Consider the following 17991-nt stretch of genomic DNA (forward strand, 5'->3'; position numbering starts at 1 on the left):
CTGTTATATACAATACCCATCTTTTATTGCGATTTGATGTGCAGTCTCACAGTTATAACTTCTCCGCGAAGATTAACCAGATCTCCGTCTTGATCGACTAACCGAAGCTGTACGTGATCTATGGTCTCGACGGTGATCGGAAGGTAAATGACGTGCGACGGCACTTCCACGGTCTTATATCCCAGTGGAATGATAGGGAAAAATGCGTGAATAGTATGCACTTTACGTCCATTGGCGTAGACGCCCGTTGTAATGCTGCATTCGACTCGCAACGCGTTGACCTTGAGAATAGTTACAGGCATATCCGAATGTTGAGTTTGGTTAGCTGCCAATACGCGCGGTGCAAGTCCGAGAAGCTGACTAACAGAATTGTCAGGTTCCAAATTAACGATATGGTTACATTCAATTTCGCTGCATAACGTATTATTATTAGGCTTTATGCTGATTTCAATGTTAGTATTTTTTAACGCGTCTTGAACATACTTTACAATATCCTCAATTTCGTAGCTGCCAGTGAATATAGTGACTACCTTATTGGCTACGTATATTTGATTATGACCAACATCGACGTTGGGAATGGAATTGAAGGTTGACAGTTCAACGAGACCGAGAAGATAATTTTTGTTGAGAGCAAGTTCGATCGGGGGCAAATATTGCACTTTGAGAATCGAAGACGTTCCTGATATGGCTGATGTAAACGAATCATCCATGACTGCAAGTGCTCGACTGACATTATTAAATTACGTGTCATTTTTATATAGCTAATCGCTTAGAAATTTCAGCCACAAGTGTCCGCAATCGAATGTACCGTAATCCTGATACCTTCGACCGTTGTACTCAACGCTAGCAACACCGAGATATTTCACGAGGTCTGATGAGGTTAAAGATGACCGAACTACATCGTTGCCGCGTTTCTTTTATGCAACCCAGTGTGTCCCTATGCCATCTTCTATGTCGGGATTGACTACAGCTGTCTCGATTTTACGCTGTCCGGTTCTGGGCATTTCGTTGCGCATAAAAACACCTCGGAAGTACGGAATTTTAATGATTTTTGCATACTTCACCAAATCCGAGTTGGTCAAAGCTCGGCGTGGTAGCATCACACTTAATTTTTTGAAAGATGAAGACCGAAACCCTTTTCATAAGGTTTGAGATGGAGACCTCCACCTAGGGCGATCGCTTCCATCGTTTTGTTATGCCGTTTTCTATCCTCCAATTCTCGTTCAGCCGCGTTCGCATCGTTTACAGCCTTTGCTATACCCGCAGCACCCCCCGCCAACGCACATGAAGCGCTGAGACCGGCAAAAATAGGTATGACAAAAGGTGGATATCCGTCAACTTTTGAGGGTACCGGTAGAACGCGCGGTGATCGGATATTATGTTTACCGCCTTCTTTTTTCACAGCTTCTCGAGCATCTTTAAGTGCAAACCTAATGCACGTTTTCGCGTCGTAGCTCCGAATCATAGACTGTTTCGCCGCTCGTATGATTTTGTTCAAGGAAACGTTCTTTGGTTTTCGACATCCCATGCCTAACTTTGTTCTCAGCTTCATCGTGTTAGCTATAGCCCAAGCGGCTGTCTTCTCACCCAAATTTGCGTCCTTGGCGAGAATCCGCTTACAGGCTTTTTCGGCTAACATTTTATCCGCGACGCTTCTCGCTTCAAGGTTCTCACGAGTTTTCGAATACGCTATATCGTGTTCCTCAAACGTGGCATCGAGAGAATTGACACCGGAATCGCCTCTCGCGAGTCTTTTTGTCAATTTCGTACCAGGACCGCAGTATTGATAACTGGGAACATGCAGCAAGATCGGGAGTTTGTTGACAATGCTATTTACCAAACCTTTCCCACTTGATTGCTTTTTTGAGGATTGCTCACAATCACGTGTGTGCACAATTATGTCTGCTCTGTGACTAAGAGGAAGTTATTGTAAGCAATGCATTTCTAGAAAATCCAGCCAGTCACGTTCGAGATGAGGTTCGAGACACAATCGACCGAGCTGCCCGTGATGAATTTGAACAAATTTACGCAGCAGAGTACAAAACAGAAAAAACCCCATGGCGAATTGTTGCCGAGTAGTGTACGTGCGGTATTCTGCGGACCATCTAACTGTGGCAAAACCAACGCATTATTTGCGCTTATAACGCATCCCAACGGCTTAAGGTTCGAAAACCCGTACGTTTACTCAAAATATCTGAATCAACCAAAATACAAGTTTCTGAGTCAAGTGCTCGAACATGTCGACGGTGTTGAGTATTATCCCTTTAACGAGCATGAGCACGTCATTGCACCGAACGAGGCGCAACCTCACTCGATCATGATATTCGATGACGTAGCGTGCGGAAAGCAGGATAGATACGCACGTACTTTTGTATGGGTAGACATCACGACGTGGACTGTTTCTATCTTCGTCAGACGTACGCTCGAATCCCTGAGCATCTCATGCACGACAACACCAACTTGCTGGTCTTATTCAAACATAACGAGATAAATCTGAGACATGTGTACAACGATCATATAAACACCGATATGTCGTACGTAGAGTTCAAAGACTTGTGTACGGCATGCCGAAACGGTGACAAATATGGGCTCGTAGTGATCGACAAGTATAGAAAGCTCGGTAATAGTCGGTATAGGAAGGGATTCGACAATCTTATGAACATGACATAAGAATCAAATACACGATCTGCGAAGGCGACGAAACAGTAGCTTCCCAGAACTAGGTATATCAACCTACGGGAAATTTGTAATGGAAAATAAGTCTTGCATCGCATCGCTCGAGCGAGAAATGCGATTCGTCCTAAGCACAGAATCCTTAGGATGGGAAAAGAGTCGCTGCAGGAAACAATAAAGGATATCTTCAAACCTGTGGTAACCCCGCTGCAGGAATTAGTCAATGTTACTCGATGCACGAAACTTGTCAAGGAAGAGGTAAAAGAAAAACTCAAACCTGGAACGAAGGATGAGTCGTAGAAGAAAATGGGAGTAAAAGATTCTTTTGCAACTGCAGAGAAAAAGGATCAAACTGTCACAGAATCGTCGGTGAGATGAGAGAAAAAATATCTTGAGATTCTCAACGATAAACAAAGACAGCACGAGTTAAATACCGTGTACGGGGTACGGAGTCTTTCTACTGCTGGGCTGATGGTTGGCGACTTATCAATAAGCTTCAAGGGCAATTTCGTTGGCATAGGCGGTACGCTCCATTCGAAAACTCAGGGACTGCTGCACCAGCTGTTTAAAAAGATGCCCAACAGCACTCACATTACCAGCAACGACAAAGAGAATTACAGAAATATCTTTCTCGCAACAAATGCTCACAGAAAGTACTATAGCGCCACCGAGCCTACCCGATACGCTCAGAGCGCCAAATTCAAGCATTCAATTGCTGAGCTGCTCAATATTTTTACGCCAGGCAAAGGCGTATCACCATCGTCACAGATGTCGAAGCGTACGGGCAAAGGTGTTCTGCTACCTCAGGCTTCGGTTACTCTACAAGGTGTCAAAACAGATCATATTTTCTTGGACTACGCTAACAAGTTGATAGAAAGTCTTTGTTAGCTAATGGCATCTCAAGCGGCTGGGAATACAAGTCATAACAATGAAATTATGTCGATTCTAGAAGAATTACGGAAAGCCGGAATCATTTATTAGCCAATTCTCGTCGACTCTGCAATTATTCACGAGATGAGCATCGACGTGTTCCGACATCAGCTAAATAAAAACACAGCTGCGAGCACTTGCGGTCCTCCGGGTGTCGGGTTTCAAATAACAGCGGACGGGCATTACGATATAGAGAACAAGAGACTGTGCAATGTCGCAGATGCCACAGAGCCGAACAACTTCAGAACAAGCTGTAACTTCAAAAATCTTAAGACGAAAATTTAACGTGCTGCAAAAATAAATCGACAACCTCGGTCAGATGATCAAAGCTTTGGAGATCACCACGGAGAAAGCCTTGAATACCTTCTACGCAGACTTTAAAACAGGCAGCGACCTGTCGATTCGAAACGCAGAAATAATTTCCAAATTGCACACCGGAGTAAGAGCGTTGAAAATGAACAAGAAAAAGTAAGCACTGGTGACGGAACTGCATAAGCTTGCACGCCGGAATTACCCGCGTCGACGTGTAGACGTGCGCGATATCGACGAGACCTGGCAGGCTGATCTCGTTCATGTGATGTCGTACACTGGACAAAACAAAGGCTACAAGTACATGCTCACAGTTATTGATATCTTTCCGAAGTTCGCGTGGGCTAAACCAATAAAGAGCAAGTCCGGAAATGATGTTACGAAGACAGTGAAATGTGTGCTTCTCCAACAACGGGTACCGAAAAATTCACACGTCGACAGAGAAACAGAATTTTACAACTTAAAATTTAAATCCCTCATGTCACGCTACGAAATCAAACTTAACTCCATGTACAGTAATTTGAAGGCTTCGATTTGCAAACGCTTCAATCGCTCGCTGAAAGGTCAAATGTGAAAGTGGTTCAGTATGCAAGGAAGCTATAAGTGGCTCGACATCTTACCCGATTTGATATCGACCTACAACGACACGAAATATTAAACCATACAAATGAAACCGTCGGATGTCACCATTGCAAACGAAAGGCTGTTATTACGTCAGGCGTACGGAGGGCTTCGAGCGGTACCTACCAAATCTGCAAAGTTCAAATCCGGCGACAAAGTTCGAATCAGCGAATTCAAAAATGTCTTCGAGAAAGGTGACACTCCCATTCGGACGACTGAAATATTCACGATAAGTCGGGTCAAAAATACTCATCCTGTGACGTCAAAGACTACCAAGATCAATCCATCGCTAGTGGTTTCTACGAACGAGAGCTCCTCAAGGTTGAACATCCGGATATCTATCTGGCGGGGAAGGTGCTCAAGAAGTGTGGAAAAAATTATACGTTGAGTGGTTAGGTTTTGACAATACACACGCCAGTTGGATAAACGAATCGGATATGTAACATTAAATAAATGAATTCTTGTAAAAATGTATGTGCCTTTTTATTTTACACCCGATACATGACAAGTATGCATCTTTATTTTTTATACAATCGACAGTCATACGCATTGTTGTACAATCTTTCATATTTCGGAGCGTTCTCATCCACTTTCCCACATGATAATATTCTATACATCATGGTACAGTTATAAATAAAATCCTACACACATTACGATACGGTAATTACAAAGCTAAGACGCAGGCTTGTGACCCCACGGAAGCGTGTCGGTTGTGTTTTGAAACACGATCCGCTTGTCGTCATTCCAGCTCAGTGCCTATTTCTTCTGTTCTACAGTGTATACCTCGTGCTTTCGGCCTCATATCAAATGCCGATTTGGAGACAAATTTTCACGTTTCAAAGCATATTCCAAATAATCGTTGAAAGTTATTTTTTTCAACGCTGATTCTTTGACACCTTTGGCACATTCATTGTCTCTCTCATCTCTCAACACTCGGAATGCGTACAATTTTGCTCTTGATCCTACAAATTCCAACATCACTTTTCCGTTATTCTCATCTTCCATTGAGCCGAGGACTTTTTTGTTCGCTAGAGGCATTCCATAAGCGTTATCAAGCAGATAATCAGACGTATCGAATCTATGCAAGTCCTCCTTCATATGTTCGTGTATGTCGGGGACGGTGAAGTTGTGAATCAAACTGTCGGTATTCGTATACATTAATTTCGCTTGGTTGCCAAATTTCCGTTCAGGATAATTATGATGAAAATCGTAGACATATGTCTTAGACAGATACAGGATGGAGAAACCTGCTGTGACGTGGATTTTTCCTGCACCTCGTTCACTCGGAGAAAATGACAAAGAACTCACCGCGTGTACAATATTTCGGCGTCCACGAAGTATCGTGGATCTAAAAACAATATTGCGAAGATTTGTTGGGCTCCTAGCGTGATAAACACGCCTCGAAATCGTTGATGCGTTATGACGCGACGATATGCTCGGTAGCTCAGTACCCCGGTGAGGGGGGGCGGGGGGTAATTTTGAGGTAACGAAAGAGAGCAAGATACGCAACACCAACACGTTATTTTACAGAGAAATGATAGAATTCACTCATATGTTTTTGGCCAACGATAATACAAACAAAAAAAAATATATAAAAAAAATAATTATTCAAACGTCGCTCATTCCGACTTAAAATTTATAAACCAAAAAAATAACAATAGGGAACATGCCATTCGCAATTCGTACTCAAATACTCAGTTTAACTAACCAAAAAAAATAATAATATGTAAAGAAAATATATTTCTTTAAAAGGCGCATGCGCCATGTCGGTAAGCCCGGGGTCGCTATAGACGGTAGAGATAAGAGAGAAAAGCCATGTGTCAAAGAGGCTCAAAATAAAAGACAGAATAGTGAAACGTTAAGGAGAAATCGGCAAATTAAACAAAGAACATAAATGTCGTTTCTTTGTTTTCAGGTGAGAGTTTGTTAATGAAATAAGAAGATGCACAGATCCCTGAAGGAAAAAAAAAGGATAAAATAAAAATCTTTGTTTTCGGAGCAACACCAGGTCTTGTTAATTTGCAAACCTAACCTCCAAAATAAATCACATTATAAGAAAGGAAGAAAAAAAACGTAACTAAATCTGAACGACTTCTTATGCCTACTCGCGCTAGTCGCTATCTGAAAAATTAACAACAACTCAAAACTAAAGACGAAATTTGACTTGACGCGCTAGCCGCGACCGTCCTCTACTAACTACGGCGCTAATCGCCACTTAACAATTAACCGCTAGACAAAAAATAAACCCAAATCATAATCGACGCGCTAACCGCGACCGTTAATAAATCTAGAAAATTTCTTCTGCTTACGCACGCTAATCGCCACCTTACTAATAAACAATAATTCATAAACTAAAACAAAAGAATGTGACTCGACGAGCTATTCGCATCTCTGGCCGTTATTTTTAATGGCGCCGGTCACCACGGGAATCGCCTGGCTGTTATCTGAACGCATTCGGACTTGGCTTTCTTCGCGACGTCTGAACGCGGTTGGCGAGTGCGAACGCTCCCCCTTTGACGACTCGCGACCTACACGCGAAGTTACGCTTTATCGTACTTGAATTGACGTGACCCAGAGTAACGGAATTTCGTTACTTCCAAATTGCAGTTGTCTTGTCGCGACTCAAACCCGTGACCTTACTCCACCAGCTCGGTCACTTAAAATTGGCTCTACATTATTCCGCGCAACTCAGGCTACGGTCCCCAAACGAAAAAATCGGCAAACGAATTTCGGGGATTTTTCGTCATGCAAGTTACAAACGGCTACCCTTTCTCGGACAAGCCCTCGCTCAATTACTCTCGAAATTTGATTGCGAGAAAATCAGCAACGCTGACCGCTTCACATCCATGACACAAAAGCTCCGACTCCCTCGTGGCGGTGGTCGGCCATCGTCCCTCGTAACGCCAGTCAAATTTTCCCCAAGCAACGGAAGGAGATGAGAACGAAATTCGATGCAATTCCCCGCTACGACACTCAAAATTTCTTCAAGTAGCAGAAGCAAAGCAAAACTGAAACTCAATTTCAACGCCAATAGATAACACTGCTTTGCTAGATCGCCAGAACGAGAGTAATCTCAGATGGCCGATCGGCCGCGACGCCAATCTCGTCAGGCTAATCCTTCATAACGTCATCACCCTGAGAATGCGTAACAATCGATCTGTCATCGATTTCAGAGATTGCGCAACTTGACGCGCAGCTGTCTCTCCCGGTTGCCTTGGTCAGGTGTAGGCGGGGTGAGCGGGAAGGCTGCAGCGCGCCGACCGCCAGCGAGAATCGTGTCCGCCTTGGATTCCCGCGCTGCAGGGATCTGCGTTGGCTACCTCTCCGCGGCCTCGGTATGTTTTACGCGAGATCTACGCGTTTTCGCCTTGCCTCGAAATATCTTCGGCGTCGGTGTTGGTTGCTGGCTTGTGGCCGGTGTACTTAAGAAAAAAAATAAAAACAAAAGCCTGCAATATCTTAGTCGTAATTCGCTATTGCGTCCCTGCCGAAACTCGGATGCGTGACTCCAGTTCTGGCGCTCTCTATTATTATTTTGCGACTCGATCTCAGAAACCCTTATTCCTGGACTCCGCCCAAGGTTCAGGGAGTGCCTTGTAACGCGCATTCCTACCCGAAATGCCACGTTTCACTGCATACAATGGTTTATTCAATTTGACTTTCGTTTTACTCATTTCGACGTTAGTCATCTCTTTGTCGAGAACGGTGCAGCTGTGAAAATGAGGTTTGGCTATGGTAGCTCTAGCACCGTACCGTCCATCCCATTCGGTGATTAATCGAACATCTCCGTAATTTCGCACGTTTTCCATTGTTTTGCCAAAAACTGTGTTGTTCACCAGTTTGTAAAAATTTTTCTCGAATTCGTTCTGAGATTTTTTCCGTGAATCGGTATTTAAATCTATGTAATTTTTTAGCCCCGGTGCTTGCCGATATTTGAGAACTTTGTGAAATTTGAATACTTTTAAGCCTAATTCCAAACATTGCTTCAATACGCGATAGTGAACAAAGTAGTTTTTCTTGGAAAGTAGCGTGGCCGTCAATTTAGACTGTTTATTGTTCCAAATCGGAGGAACATAGTGCTCCGGACACAATGGTAAATCTTTATGAGTTTCATGCAGTTCTTTAGGATATTCCAAATCTACCTCCAGCATGTAACCATACTCCGCATCATTCGAGATTGCACGAACGTCGCACTCTGTAAAACCTGACACCCGTTCGAAGGAATTACACGGCAGAGCAAAGCTGATAGCTGCATCGTACAAACTATTAACGTCAAAGTACATGAGAGAAGATTCTCCGACTTCTGGATTGAAATCCTCTCTCATATATTTATCCTTAGCCTTTGTGTATCTGTTCGAGCACTGTAACACACCACCTCGAATACCTTTTTCGATAAACATAACCATATCTATGTCGGTGTGAAGCTCGAGTTCGATGCCTGTACATTCTAACATTGAATTAAACGACAGACCGGCCACTGTGTAGTCATGTAATGGGTCTAGTTTGTACGGCGTCCAACAATTCTGTCAAAAATTTTGAAATACGTCGGCTAGTAGAAACACGTCCGTCTGTCAATACAACTTCGAATACTCTCCCAAAGTTGTAACATTGAAAGTTCGTTATACGTCGCACGCGTGTGCGTAATCGTCGTCTGATATATTCCGGTCATTCAATTTTGAATAGTACTGTTCTTTGGCTGGTGAATGTTGCTCCTCGAGCTTCTCTCAACTGCCTATGTATTCGTACGGGAAGACACCTTTCCTCGTCAATAACCGAAACTTGTTCACACTACTGCAGAATTTTCGTGTTATTGTTTTTTGACAATCGTCCAGAAACGATGATAATTTATCGAGGCTGCTAGGTATGAAACGGTACGAATCTATGAGACGGAACGTTACATCCGTTCCCTTAACGAGTTAAGTGAAGAAAATTTACTTTTCTTTATTAACAGGTAAAAGTTTAAGAGTAACTTCGAATGACGTTGCCAGGGCTTTGATCAGAAAATGCGAATCATAACCCGACAGATTATGGAAGATCACTGGGATAGTGTGCGAATTTTGGTAATTTAGATTACAGCTGCGGTGAGCAGCACCACGGTACTTTTCCGTGAAATGACAGTGATCACGATGTTTCACGTCTGTGGGTGTAAACGGGTTTTTGCAAATATAACGGATCGTCGATAAATCAAATTCGTTGATCTGATTGAAATTTAGTGCTTTCATGGTAACGACAGTCAACAGTCCCTTTAACGAATGTGCCAATTCCTTTAACTCATTCACAAACCATTGGATGCAAGTTTCTCCGCGAATAATTCTGAATTTTGAAAGCGAAACTTTAAACGCACAAGGTAGATAGTAAGCTATACTGTACGGAGAATGCTGCTGATAAATTGTTCTATTTTCCCCAAAACTTTCATGTGTGGGCTGCAGTAAACATTCTAGATCTGCGTAAACGCAGAACGGGACGGTTTCTTTGTGTTGAAAATTTTCAAATTTGAGAATCTTGTCTTCATCTGCTGGTAAGATAACTTTGGTTTCAATCAAATTCATGCAATCTCCATTGTGCTTGAACAAACACCGGATTCAGATTGAAAGTGTGATACACACCTATCGCACAACCAAGTACGACCATCACGTTTAGAAATTTGGGAACTTGTCAACCGCGATAAATTCCGAATGCATGCAAAATGATGTGTTACATTCTTTTCAATATTTTCCATACCATCATCGTCGTCGTCGTTTTCAGACTCGATTACTAAAAGATGGATTGTAGGTTTATCAGACTTGTTTCGGCTTAAATAAATGGGTACAATTTCACTGCGCTTATGTTTTTCAATACAATCTATATCATAAACGTTAATTGGAAGACCGTTAAGTTTCTCAAATTTTGGAATCCGATCGGAAGACATTGGAAAATGCAAACCGTCGTATTGTAGCACTGAGCTGAAATGTGGATATGAAGTAACTACGCTGGGATTTTTGTTGGCTGGAAAGGGGGCTGCGGTGACCGACCATAGAAAGTAATATGAGTCGCTGTTGCGGATGTTGACGACAGCCTTCTTATCTTGAATATCTTTGGGTAGTGGTGTGTATGTGAACACACCGCCTCGTAGTGGCACGTACTTGTTCAGATTCACAGTCAAATTGATTATTTCGGTCAGCGACCAACCAGAGTCTTTCTTTTGAAAATCTTCCACCTTGGCCAACACTCTTTGCTTCACGTTCTCTTCGAACCACCTGTGTATATCAGCTGGCTGGAGGATGATCTGGTTTCCGGTATCGAAATATTTCATTTCTTCAACAAGTTCGGCGTTTTTTATTATATTGAATTTACAACACAAGACACAGTTTGCTTTCAAACTTCCCACTTTTTGTAGCATTTTCTTCAGTCTTGCAATGACGAGGTGTTTCGCATCTGCCGAAAACCTGTTCAAATCTTTGTGCCGCGGATTGATAATGGCTTCCGTTCTAATTCGACTCTCGAAAGCTGTCTCCAAATCTTCCCACGGTACTCGATCGCTCGTTCGTCGGTTTCGTAATCGGTCATGCACTCCTTGAAATTGTTGAAATTTGGCTGTCAACGATTTCAGAATTCCAATTGTAGTCAAAATTCTTGTATTTTCCCCAATCGTTGAGGCGTTGTTGCGTAAGATTTTATTCAAAAGCCTGGTATTTTGGGTTCCGAATCGTATCCATTTTGCATTCTCTGCCGGTGACGATTTTTCAGATAAAATCTTGAACGCCGTTTCCATGATTTGTATTAATTTCAAACACTTTCCGGAATCCATGTTTCTTCTTCTTCGATCACGCACTTGACAAAGATAAAGTTGCAAAGCTTGCTCTAGAATGACCGCTCAACGCTGAGACGGTCCCTTTTATGGGTCAACAACGACGTGACTCACACATTGCCGAAAATTCGTGAACAACCGTATGCAATATTCTTCGGCGAAAAAATTTCAAGATATTACTCGAACGAACCTGCAGAGCGTGGAAGATGGCAAGGCAGTTCTTGGAACTTGGCGAAGAAGTTTCGCACGCCTCATGTACGAGAGAGAGCTGTGAGAGTGAACTAATCGCTAGAGTTATACATGGAACTGTGATAGGCTTAGTAGATATCGTTCACCGAGAACGTTACGGGGATGTTTTACTTTGTACCACGGTGTCAGTTTCACGATTTCGAGGTCTGCGCACTAGTGCAATAGGACGGAGTGAGAAGGTTATATCATGCAAACGTAACCGGCAAGTGTCGACCACTTTATGATTTGGTATTAGTTTAATCGTGAACCTAAAACATATGAAGAAGCTGTGAAAAGGGTGGGGTGCTCCGTACGTCTGATAAATTCATCAACAGTTGAAATTTCAACTGTCAAGGTGGGTGATGGAAATCAGTGCACTTATACAGTTTTTTTACCTTGAGTGTACAACATCTTTTGATTTTACTTCAGTGAATAGAAATAATTTAACGTGTGTGCGTTTTTTTCAGGTTATTTTTAAGAAAAAAACATTTAAAAAACATTTCAAATACATCGTGATTTCGATCGGTGAGTTGTACAGGAATATTTTTTTTTATAACATTCTGTGATCAATAATCAAGACTTCAGGCATGTAATAACTTTTTTTTTCAGAAAATGGAGTACGTATTCATTTTATTCAATATGCATGTGCCGCGAGAATGGGCCCACTACTTGCCCCGAGACTTGTTAGTTACAGCGATTCAACTTGCGATCACAGCCTACGGGGATGGGAGCCGGAACGATATATTTATTCACCAAGCGGGTGTGTCAGCCCGCTTGGTAAGAGAGGGAAATGGCACTAGGTTATTCCAGAAAGTGTAAGATGAAGAGTAATATACAATGAATTTCATGACTTTTAAAACGAGTCCGATTAATTGGTTTCTTTGATTATTTTTTTTTTTCTATTTTTTTGCTTTTTTTTGACTTCATAAACCTTGAAACTTTTGTGATACATACATGTCTTACGTTTCTAAGGTATCATTTCACAACTTTTAGATCAAATTTGATAAATACTTTTGTGTGTGATACATCATATCTTAAATTTCCAAAATTATTACATGTTTCAGTGAGCTGTAAACAACAGCATCCAACGTGGTAGCAGTATATCTATACACAGTTAATGTATATACATATGATGAGTACAGCAGAAAAATAGAAGCTTTGTGATAAAATTCATACGATTCTCTTGAAGGTTATAAAACGTAGAATAATTGGAAACTTCTTCGAAAGTTTTTTTGTTAAGTTTTTGAAATTGGTTCTTGATCACGTTCAGTAGTCGCACGGTCCATGCTGGTAAGAAGGAGATGCTGCACACGTTGTCCGGGTACGGTGTACAAATTAGGCGAGGGTCGACGCATCTTCGAATTCAATTTGACCGTACTGACCGCCCAGATACTGCAAGAGCAATCGCTCCTCCTCCATCGTCAGCACCAATTTCTGATATTGGGTCTCGTCCTCATTCAGCAGTCGCACAATGCGTGCCGGTAAGAATACGCTGAATTCGTTGTTCAGGTCTGTTACGACACGCTGCCCAAACCTTGTTTGACCTCGTCGAATGTTGGTGACTCTGTAGATTTTGAAAATTTCCAGCTCTGTCAATTTCTTCGTCGGCAGAAATTCTTCCATGCTTGCACCTTTGTTGAGTTTTGTGAAATCCATTTCTTTTAAATGTTTAGCAGTTACGTGTTTCTTAATAAATTTAGATTTGCGAACTTTTCTGTCACGTGGTTGAGTCCTGACTTCTGGTTGATAACGGTTTTCAAGTCGTGAATATTTTTTAAGAACAGATCGATTCGCTTTCTTGATTCTACTTTGTTTGAATTTTTCTTTATGATAGCTGAAGATGCAAGACTATCTTTCTGGCCTGAAATTTAGACTTTTATAGCTGTATTCTTTTCACCAGGCACACAGAATTCTTGAAAAACTCCTAGAAGCTACCGAAATGATGTGTCTTTGATTCATTGTTTGTTAGCCTACATTCGTTCAGGGTTGAAGCAACCGCATACAAATTTCAGAACCTTCCAGAATTCAACGTCGCACCGCAATCCGTTGTCGGCAGGCCGCTCACCGTTCAGTCGAAACACAGTCGATTCATTCCAGGCCGTTGCATGTGCTTTCCAACGTCGTACCTCCACTCTCGAAACCTCTCGATCGCCGGAGAATCTTTTCGAACCTTCTGGAAGCTCTCAAAACCTGACACATGCCAGGATTCTCAGTCGAACGTTCGAGGATCCACGGGGTCCGTTCGAACGCCTGAGGATTCACGGAGTGCGCCCGGTAATGCAATTATTGATCCCGCTCGATGAGAATGATTTTCTTCACCGACAAACAGCACAATTTATCCCACAACGGGCAATTTCAGGCATTTTTGACCAACGATCATGGGTATTTGGAGGATGTTTCACCGACGACCATGATCATTTGGAGGATTTTTTACCAACGATCAAGGTCAGTCGGGAAATTTTCTTACTGACGAGCGGTCGGCAATGCATGTTTTATCTTACGAGCGTGAGGTTACCTTCAAGGGTTTGCATCTGGGATACGCGGATAGGCGGCTTGGTCGGTAGAAGAGGTGTTTGTATCCAGAACCGACCTTGATATACTAGTAACCAGGCATGATTAGCTGTAGTAGACCTTACAACACGTTCGGGAAAGAGCTATCTTTTCTAAATGCGATATATAATCCCTAATGACGGTATGAAGTATTATTGATTACCAATCCAAAATAATTTGAGGGATAAATACAGAATAAAATGCGTTTTGTATGGTTTATGTATATATTTCACTGTTGATAAATATAATTGTTTTACAAATTGGTCTCATCTATCCAACTATTGTGTGAACTATCAAATCCCAACCACTTCAAACACGGTTGATTTCCACGTTGGCGTAATACTTTTTCCAACACATAACCACTTTTTTCACCATCGTGGTATTTCACTTTATTTAGTTCCTCCTCGTACAAGCCTCCTTCGATGGATTTATCTTGATAATCGACATGTTTGTAAGTTGTAGGTTTGGTATTTTTCACCTCGTTCACGGTGAATATTTCCGTTGCCCAATTCAGTGAATAGCCTTTCTCGAATAAATTCTTATATTTACTGATTCGAACGAGGTCACCAACTTTGAAATTTCGCTTCCGATTAACGCATTTGACTTGTTGCAGCTTGTAAACGCGTTCACACAACTGTTTTTCGTTGATGATGGTAACATTCGCTGGCTTAATCTGAATCGTACGATGTTTGGAGTTATTGTAGGATTCAATCAAATCATGCAAAATGTCAATCCAATTGTGAGAATCTCGGACAGTAAATTGCTTCCACATTTCATTTATTAGAGTTCAATTGGAGCGCTCGCATACCAAGGCCTTTAAATTACTGAACGGAGAATACATGTCGATATTGTACTGTTTCATGATAGCTCTGAATTCGCAGTAGTGTATATATGAGAGTTCGAAAGATGGCGGCACTCCCCTCTAGCTCCCCCCTAGCTCCCCCCTAGCCCCCCTCCCTAGCTCCCCAGTAACTACCCCCCCCCAAATCCGCGGCGCTTCCCCCTAGCTCCCCCCCCCAAAATCCGCAGCGCCGCCCCTCCAAGCTCCCCCTAGCACCCCCCCCCCCCCCCCGCCCACCAAATGCGCGGCGCTACCCCCCCCCCCCCCAAATCCGCGGCATTACCCCCACCCCCCGTTGATCATTTTCGCGGTTTGCCGCAAGATGGCAATTTTCATAGGATTTGACACACACACACACACACACAATAATTCCTGTCGAGACTTGTTTGGCGCCGGAAAGCCGCACATAAATCGGATGGGGTGAAAACCCGCTAGATCTATTGAAAAAATTCCAGGAAAAGACCCCTGAAGAAAAATTTAAAATGGCGTTTTGAATGCTTTTGACAATTTTTTTTATTTACCATAAATTACATTTAGTTTTCTCATTCTATTCTGAATTATCTTATTCTAAATTTTGACGAGTAAAATTATACATATTATTTTCAATATCCATATTAATTAAACATATTATTATTCCAAAATTGACTTATACCAATTTTGTAACAGTACCACTGATCAGATTATATTCAACAATGCGATCATGTAACATCATGCAGTAGGCAGAAGTGTGTGATGGGAACGTAATGCTATAGTTAAATTCCGATCAAATGTCCACAGGTCCACTTTTCAATGTTTCGTTCTGCTTGGAGCAATCGATGACGAAAAGGGGAGCTTGGTTTATAAATTCACGCTTCGATAGCAAAGGCTCAGCTTCTGTGTTGTCGTAGGTCGTTTGAAACCGAACACACATATCACAAAGTATTGATTATTGGATATCTCAAGATTTGAATTTCCGTAGGGATAACACTGAGAGTTGAGAAAGAGTTTTACGTCTCTGATCCAAAAATGATCTGATTCGCTGGCATTTTTCCGCGGTTCCTTTTTCCTTGCAGTTTAAAATGCTAAAACGATATATCTCGGCTTCTCAAGCCGTGTCGATGTCTTGACTGCCCATACATGCCGCGTTGTTGACGGGAGCATCGGATACACGTACGTTTCCCAAAAACGAAAACTCATGGATATGGCCGGATCCTTGGCGATGTAGTTGAGTAGCTGGATTTTCGGTTTATCTGCCAGTTTAATTTAGGGCAACAACCACTCAAATTTATTCAGGGTGATTTTGAAGTTTTCCGTCGCCGAGCTCTGATTCACGGCATTCAAATCAGTGTTGGAACGTGTGAGAATTAACTCATGTTTAGCATTGACGAGGACTCGACGATAATCTTCGGCGAAGCCTAGCACATAACTTTACGGTGAAACAACATCGTAATTTCCAGCGGCATCGGTTAATTCCTTATCCCCACTCAACCACCCGGTATTCTCCAGACTATATTGCTGGCCTGGAGTCAAGGATACGTAACCCTTCATAGTGCTGGTGATGCTGAAATTTTTATTCCGATCAATCTCTACACCCTTCAACTCGTAGCGAACTTCCTCAAACAAATGACAAACGGCCATATTAATCAATTTCGTAACCGTCACCGCAGTCACACCATCATCCTCTGTGATTTTTCCATAGATGTGCAGAGAGCTTTTACTGGGCAGTAGACACAAGTCTTGATGTTGAACAACAATATGAATTTCATCGTTGTTCTGAAAGGTGGATGATGCAAACGGCTGATGAGCATGAATCTCAGAGTGCGCGATCGATTCGTCGAATACTACAGGTTTGTGTATTCTTATTATTTCTTTCATGGTAATACACACAGGATGCAGCGAACACGAATTCTTATTTTCCAAAATTTCCACGTAATCGAAGACCCAGGCTCTGGAGAAACCGAACGTTCAGAGGTGTCAGTCTCGTAGACGGTGTGAACGTTGTCAGAGGTGTCGGGCGACTGATGATTTTTGGCCATGACGTTTGACTTTTGTAACTTTTGCCCAACTTTTTCGTCTCAAACACAATTCCCATTATTTCAGTGACTTCACGTGTAAACGTACAGTAATCGTTTTGCCGCGAAAATTAATCAGCTCTTCGGCTTGATCGGCTATTCTCAGCTGTAAATGATGTATCGACTGTACGGCGATTGACAGGTAAATGACGTTGGTAGGCACTTCGACAATCTCATATCCCGATGGAACGGTTGGGAAAAATTTGTGAATCGTGTGAGCTCGATGCCCGTTTACGTACGCCCCTGTGGTTATGCTACACTCAAGGCGTAAAGTATTAACCTTCAGTATGGCTACGGGTAATTCAGATTTATAAGTAACGTTTCGTGATAGCTCAACCGCCTTAAATTCCAATAATCGGCCTATCCAATCTTTGGGCTTGAAGTCTACCACATGATTGCATGTGACTTCACTGTTCAGCTCGTTGTTGTTAGCTGTCAGACTGAGGGTGATGTCGGAGGGTAGCTCCTTATGCAGAAAATTTTCAATATCCTCAATTTCATAGCTTCCCGTGGGTATCGCGATGCTCTCTCTGCTGTTTTCCGCTCGTTGCAGGTAAAATTTATTACACCTCTCATAAATATTGGGTATTGAATTGAATGTCAGGAACTCGACGAGTCCGAGAACATAGTTCTTCTCTGGTGATGACTCGATTGAAGGGAAATATTGAGCCTCCAGCACGGAGGATGTGCCTGACAGTGTTACGGTACCAACGATTCCGGCATGACTAATGCTGCTCTTGTAACACCTGTCTTTTTATAGTTGTTCGCTGAGAAATTTGAGACCCAACTGGTGGCAAATCACAGTATCATATTCTTGATACCTCTTATGATTGTATTCAACGCTACCAACACCGAGATACCTCATTAAGTTCTCAGGCGGTTTCAAATCACCAAAACTATCGACATACACGAAATGGTCACCATTCTTCTTGCATGCAACTCAATGTGTCCCTGGACCGTTTTCATCGTGAAAATTAATAATTGCGGATTCTCGCACTTTT

General features: G+C 42.3%; 2 protein-coding genes across 3 annotated transcripts in view; one reads left to right on the forward strand and one right to left on the reverse strand.

Moving 5' to 3' along the window:
- The window catches only part of LOC107217405 (regulating synaptic membrane exocytosis protein 1), a 1749170-nt gene that overhangs the window by 218488 nt on the left and 1512691 nt on the right, over positions 1–17991 (forward strand). The window lies entirely within an intron of this gene.
- On the reverse strand, positions 14352–14960 carry LOC107227716. Its single transcript, XM_015668933.1, has 2 exons — positions 14907–14960; positions 14352–14771 (listed from the first exon to the last, which is right to left on the reverse strand). The coding sequence occupies exons 1-2, from the start codon at positions 14958–14960 to the stop codon at positions 14352–14354; spliced, it is 474 nt and encodes a 157-aa protein (XP_015524419.1).

The sequence above is a fragment of the Neodiprion lecontei genome, chromosome 7, assembly GCF_021901455.1.
Source record: "Neodiprion lecontei isolate iyNeoLeco1 chromosome 7, iyNeoLeco1.1, whole genome shotgun sequence".
Classification (NCBI taxonomy): domain Eukaryota; kingdom Metazoa; phylum Arthropoda; class Insecta; order Hymenoptera; family Diprionidae; genus Neodiprion; species Neodiprion lecontei.

Coding starts and splice junctions, on each gene's coding strand:
- LOC107227716 (XM_015668933.1), bottom strand. CDS start 14,960: ATGAAACAGTACAATATCGACATGTATTCTCCGTTCAGTAATTTAAAG. Junction 14,772..14,906: donor TCAGTAATTTAAAGGCCTTG/GTATGCGAGCGC, acceptor CGTACGATTCAG/ATTAAGCCAGCGAATGTTAC.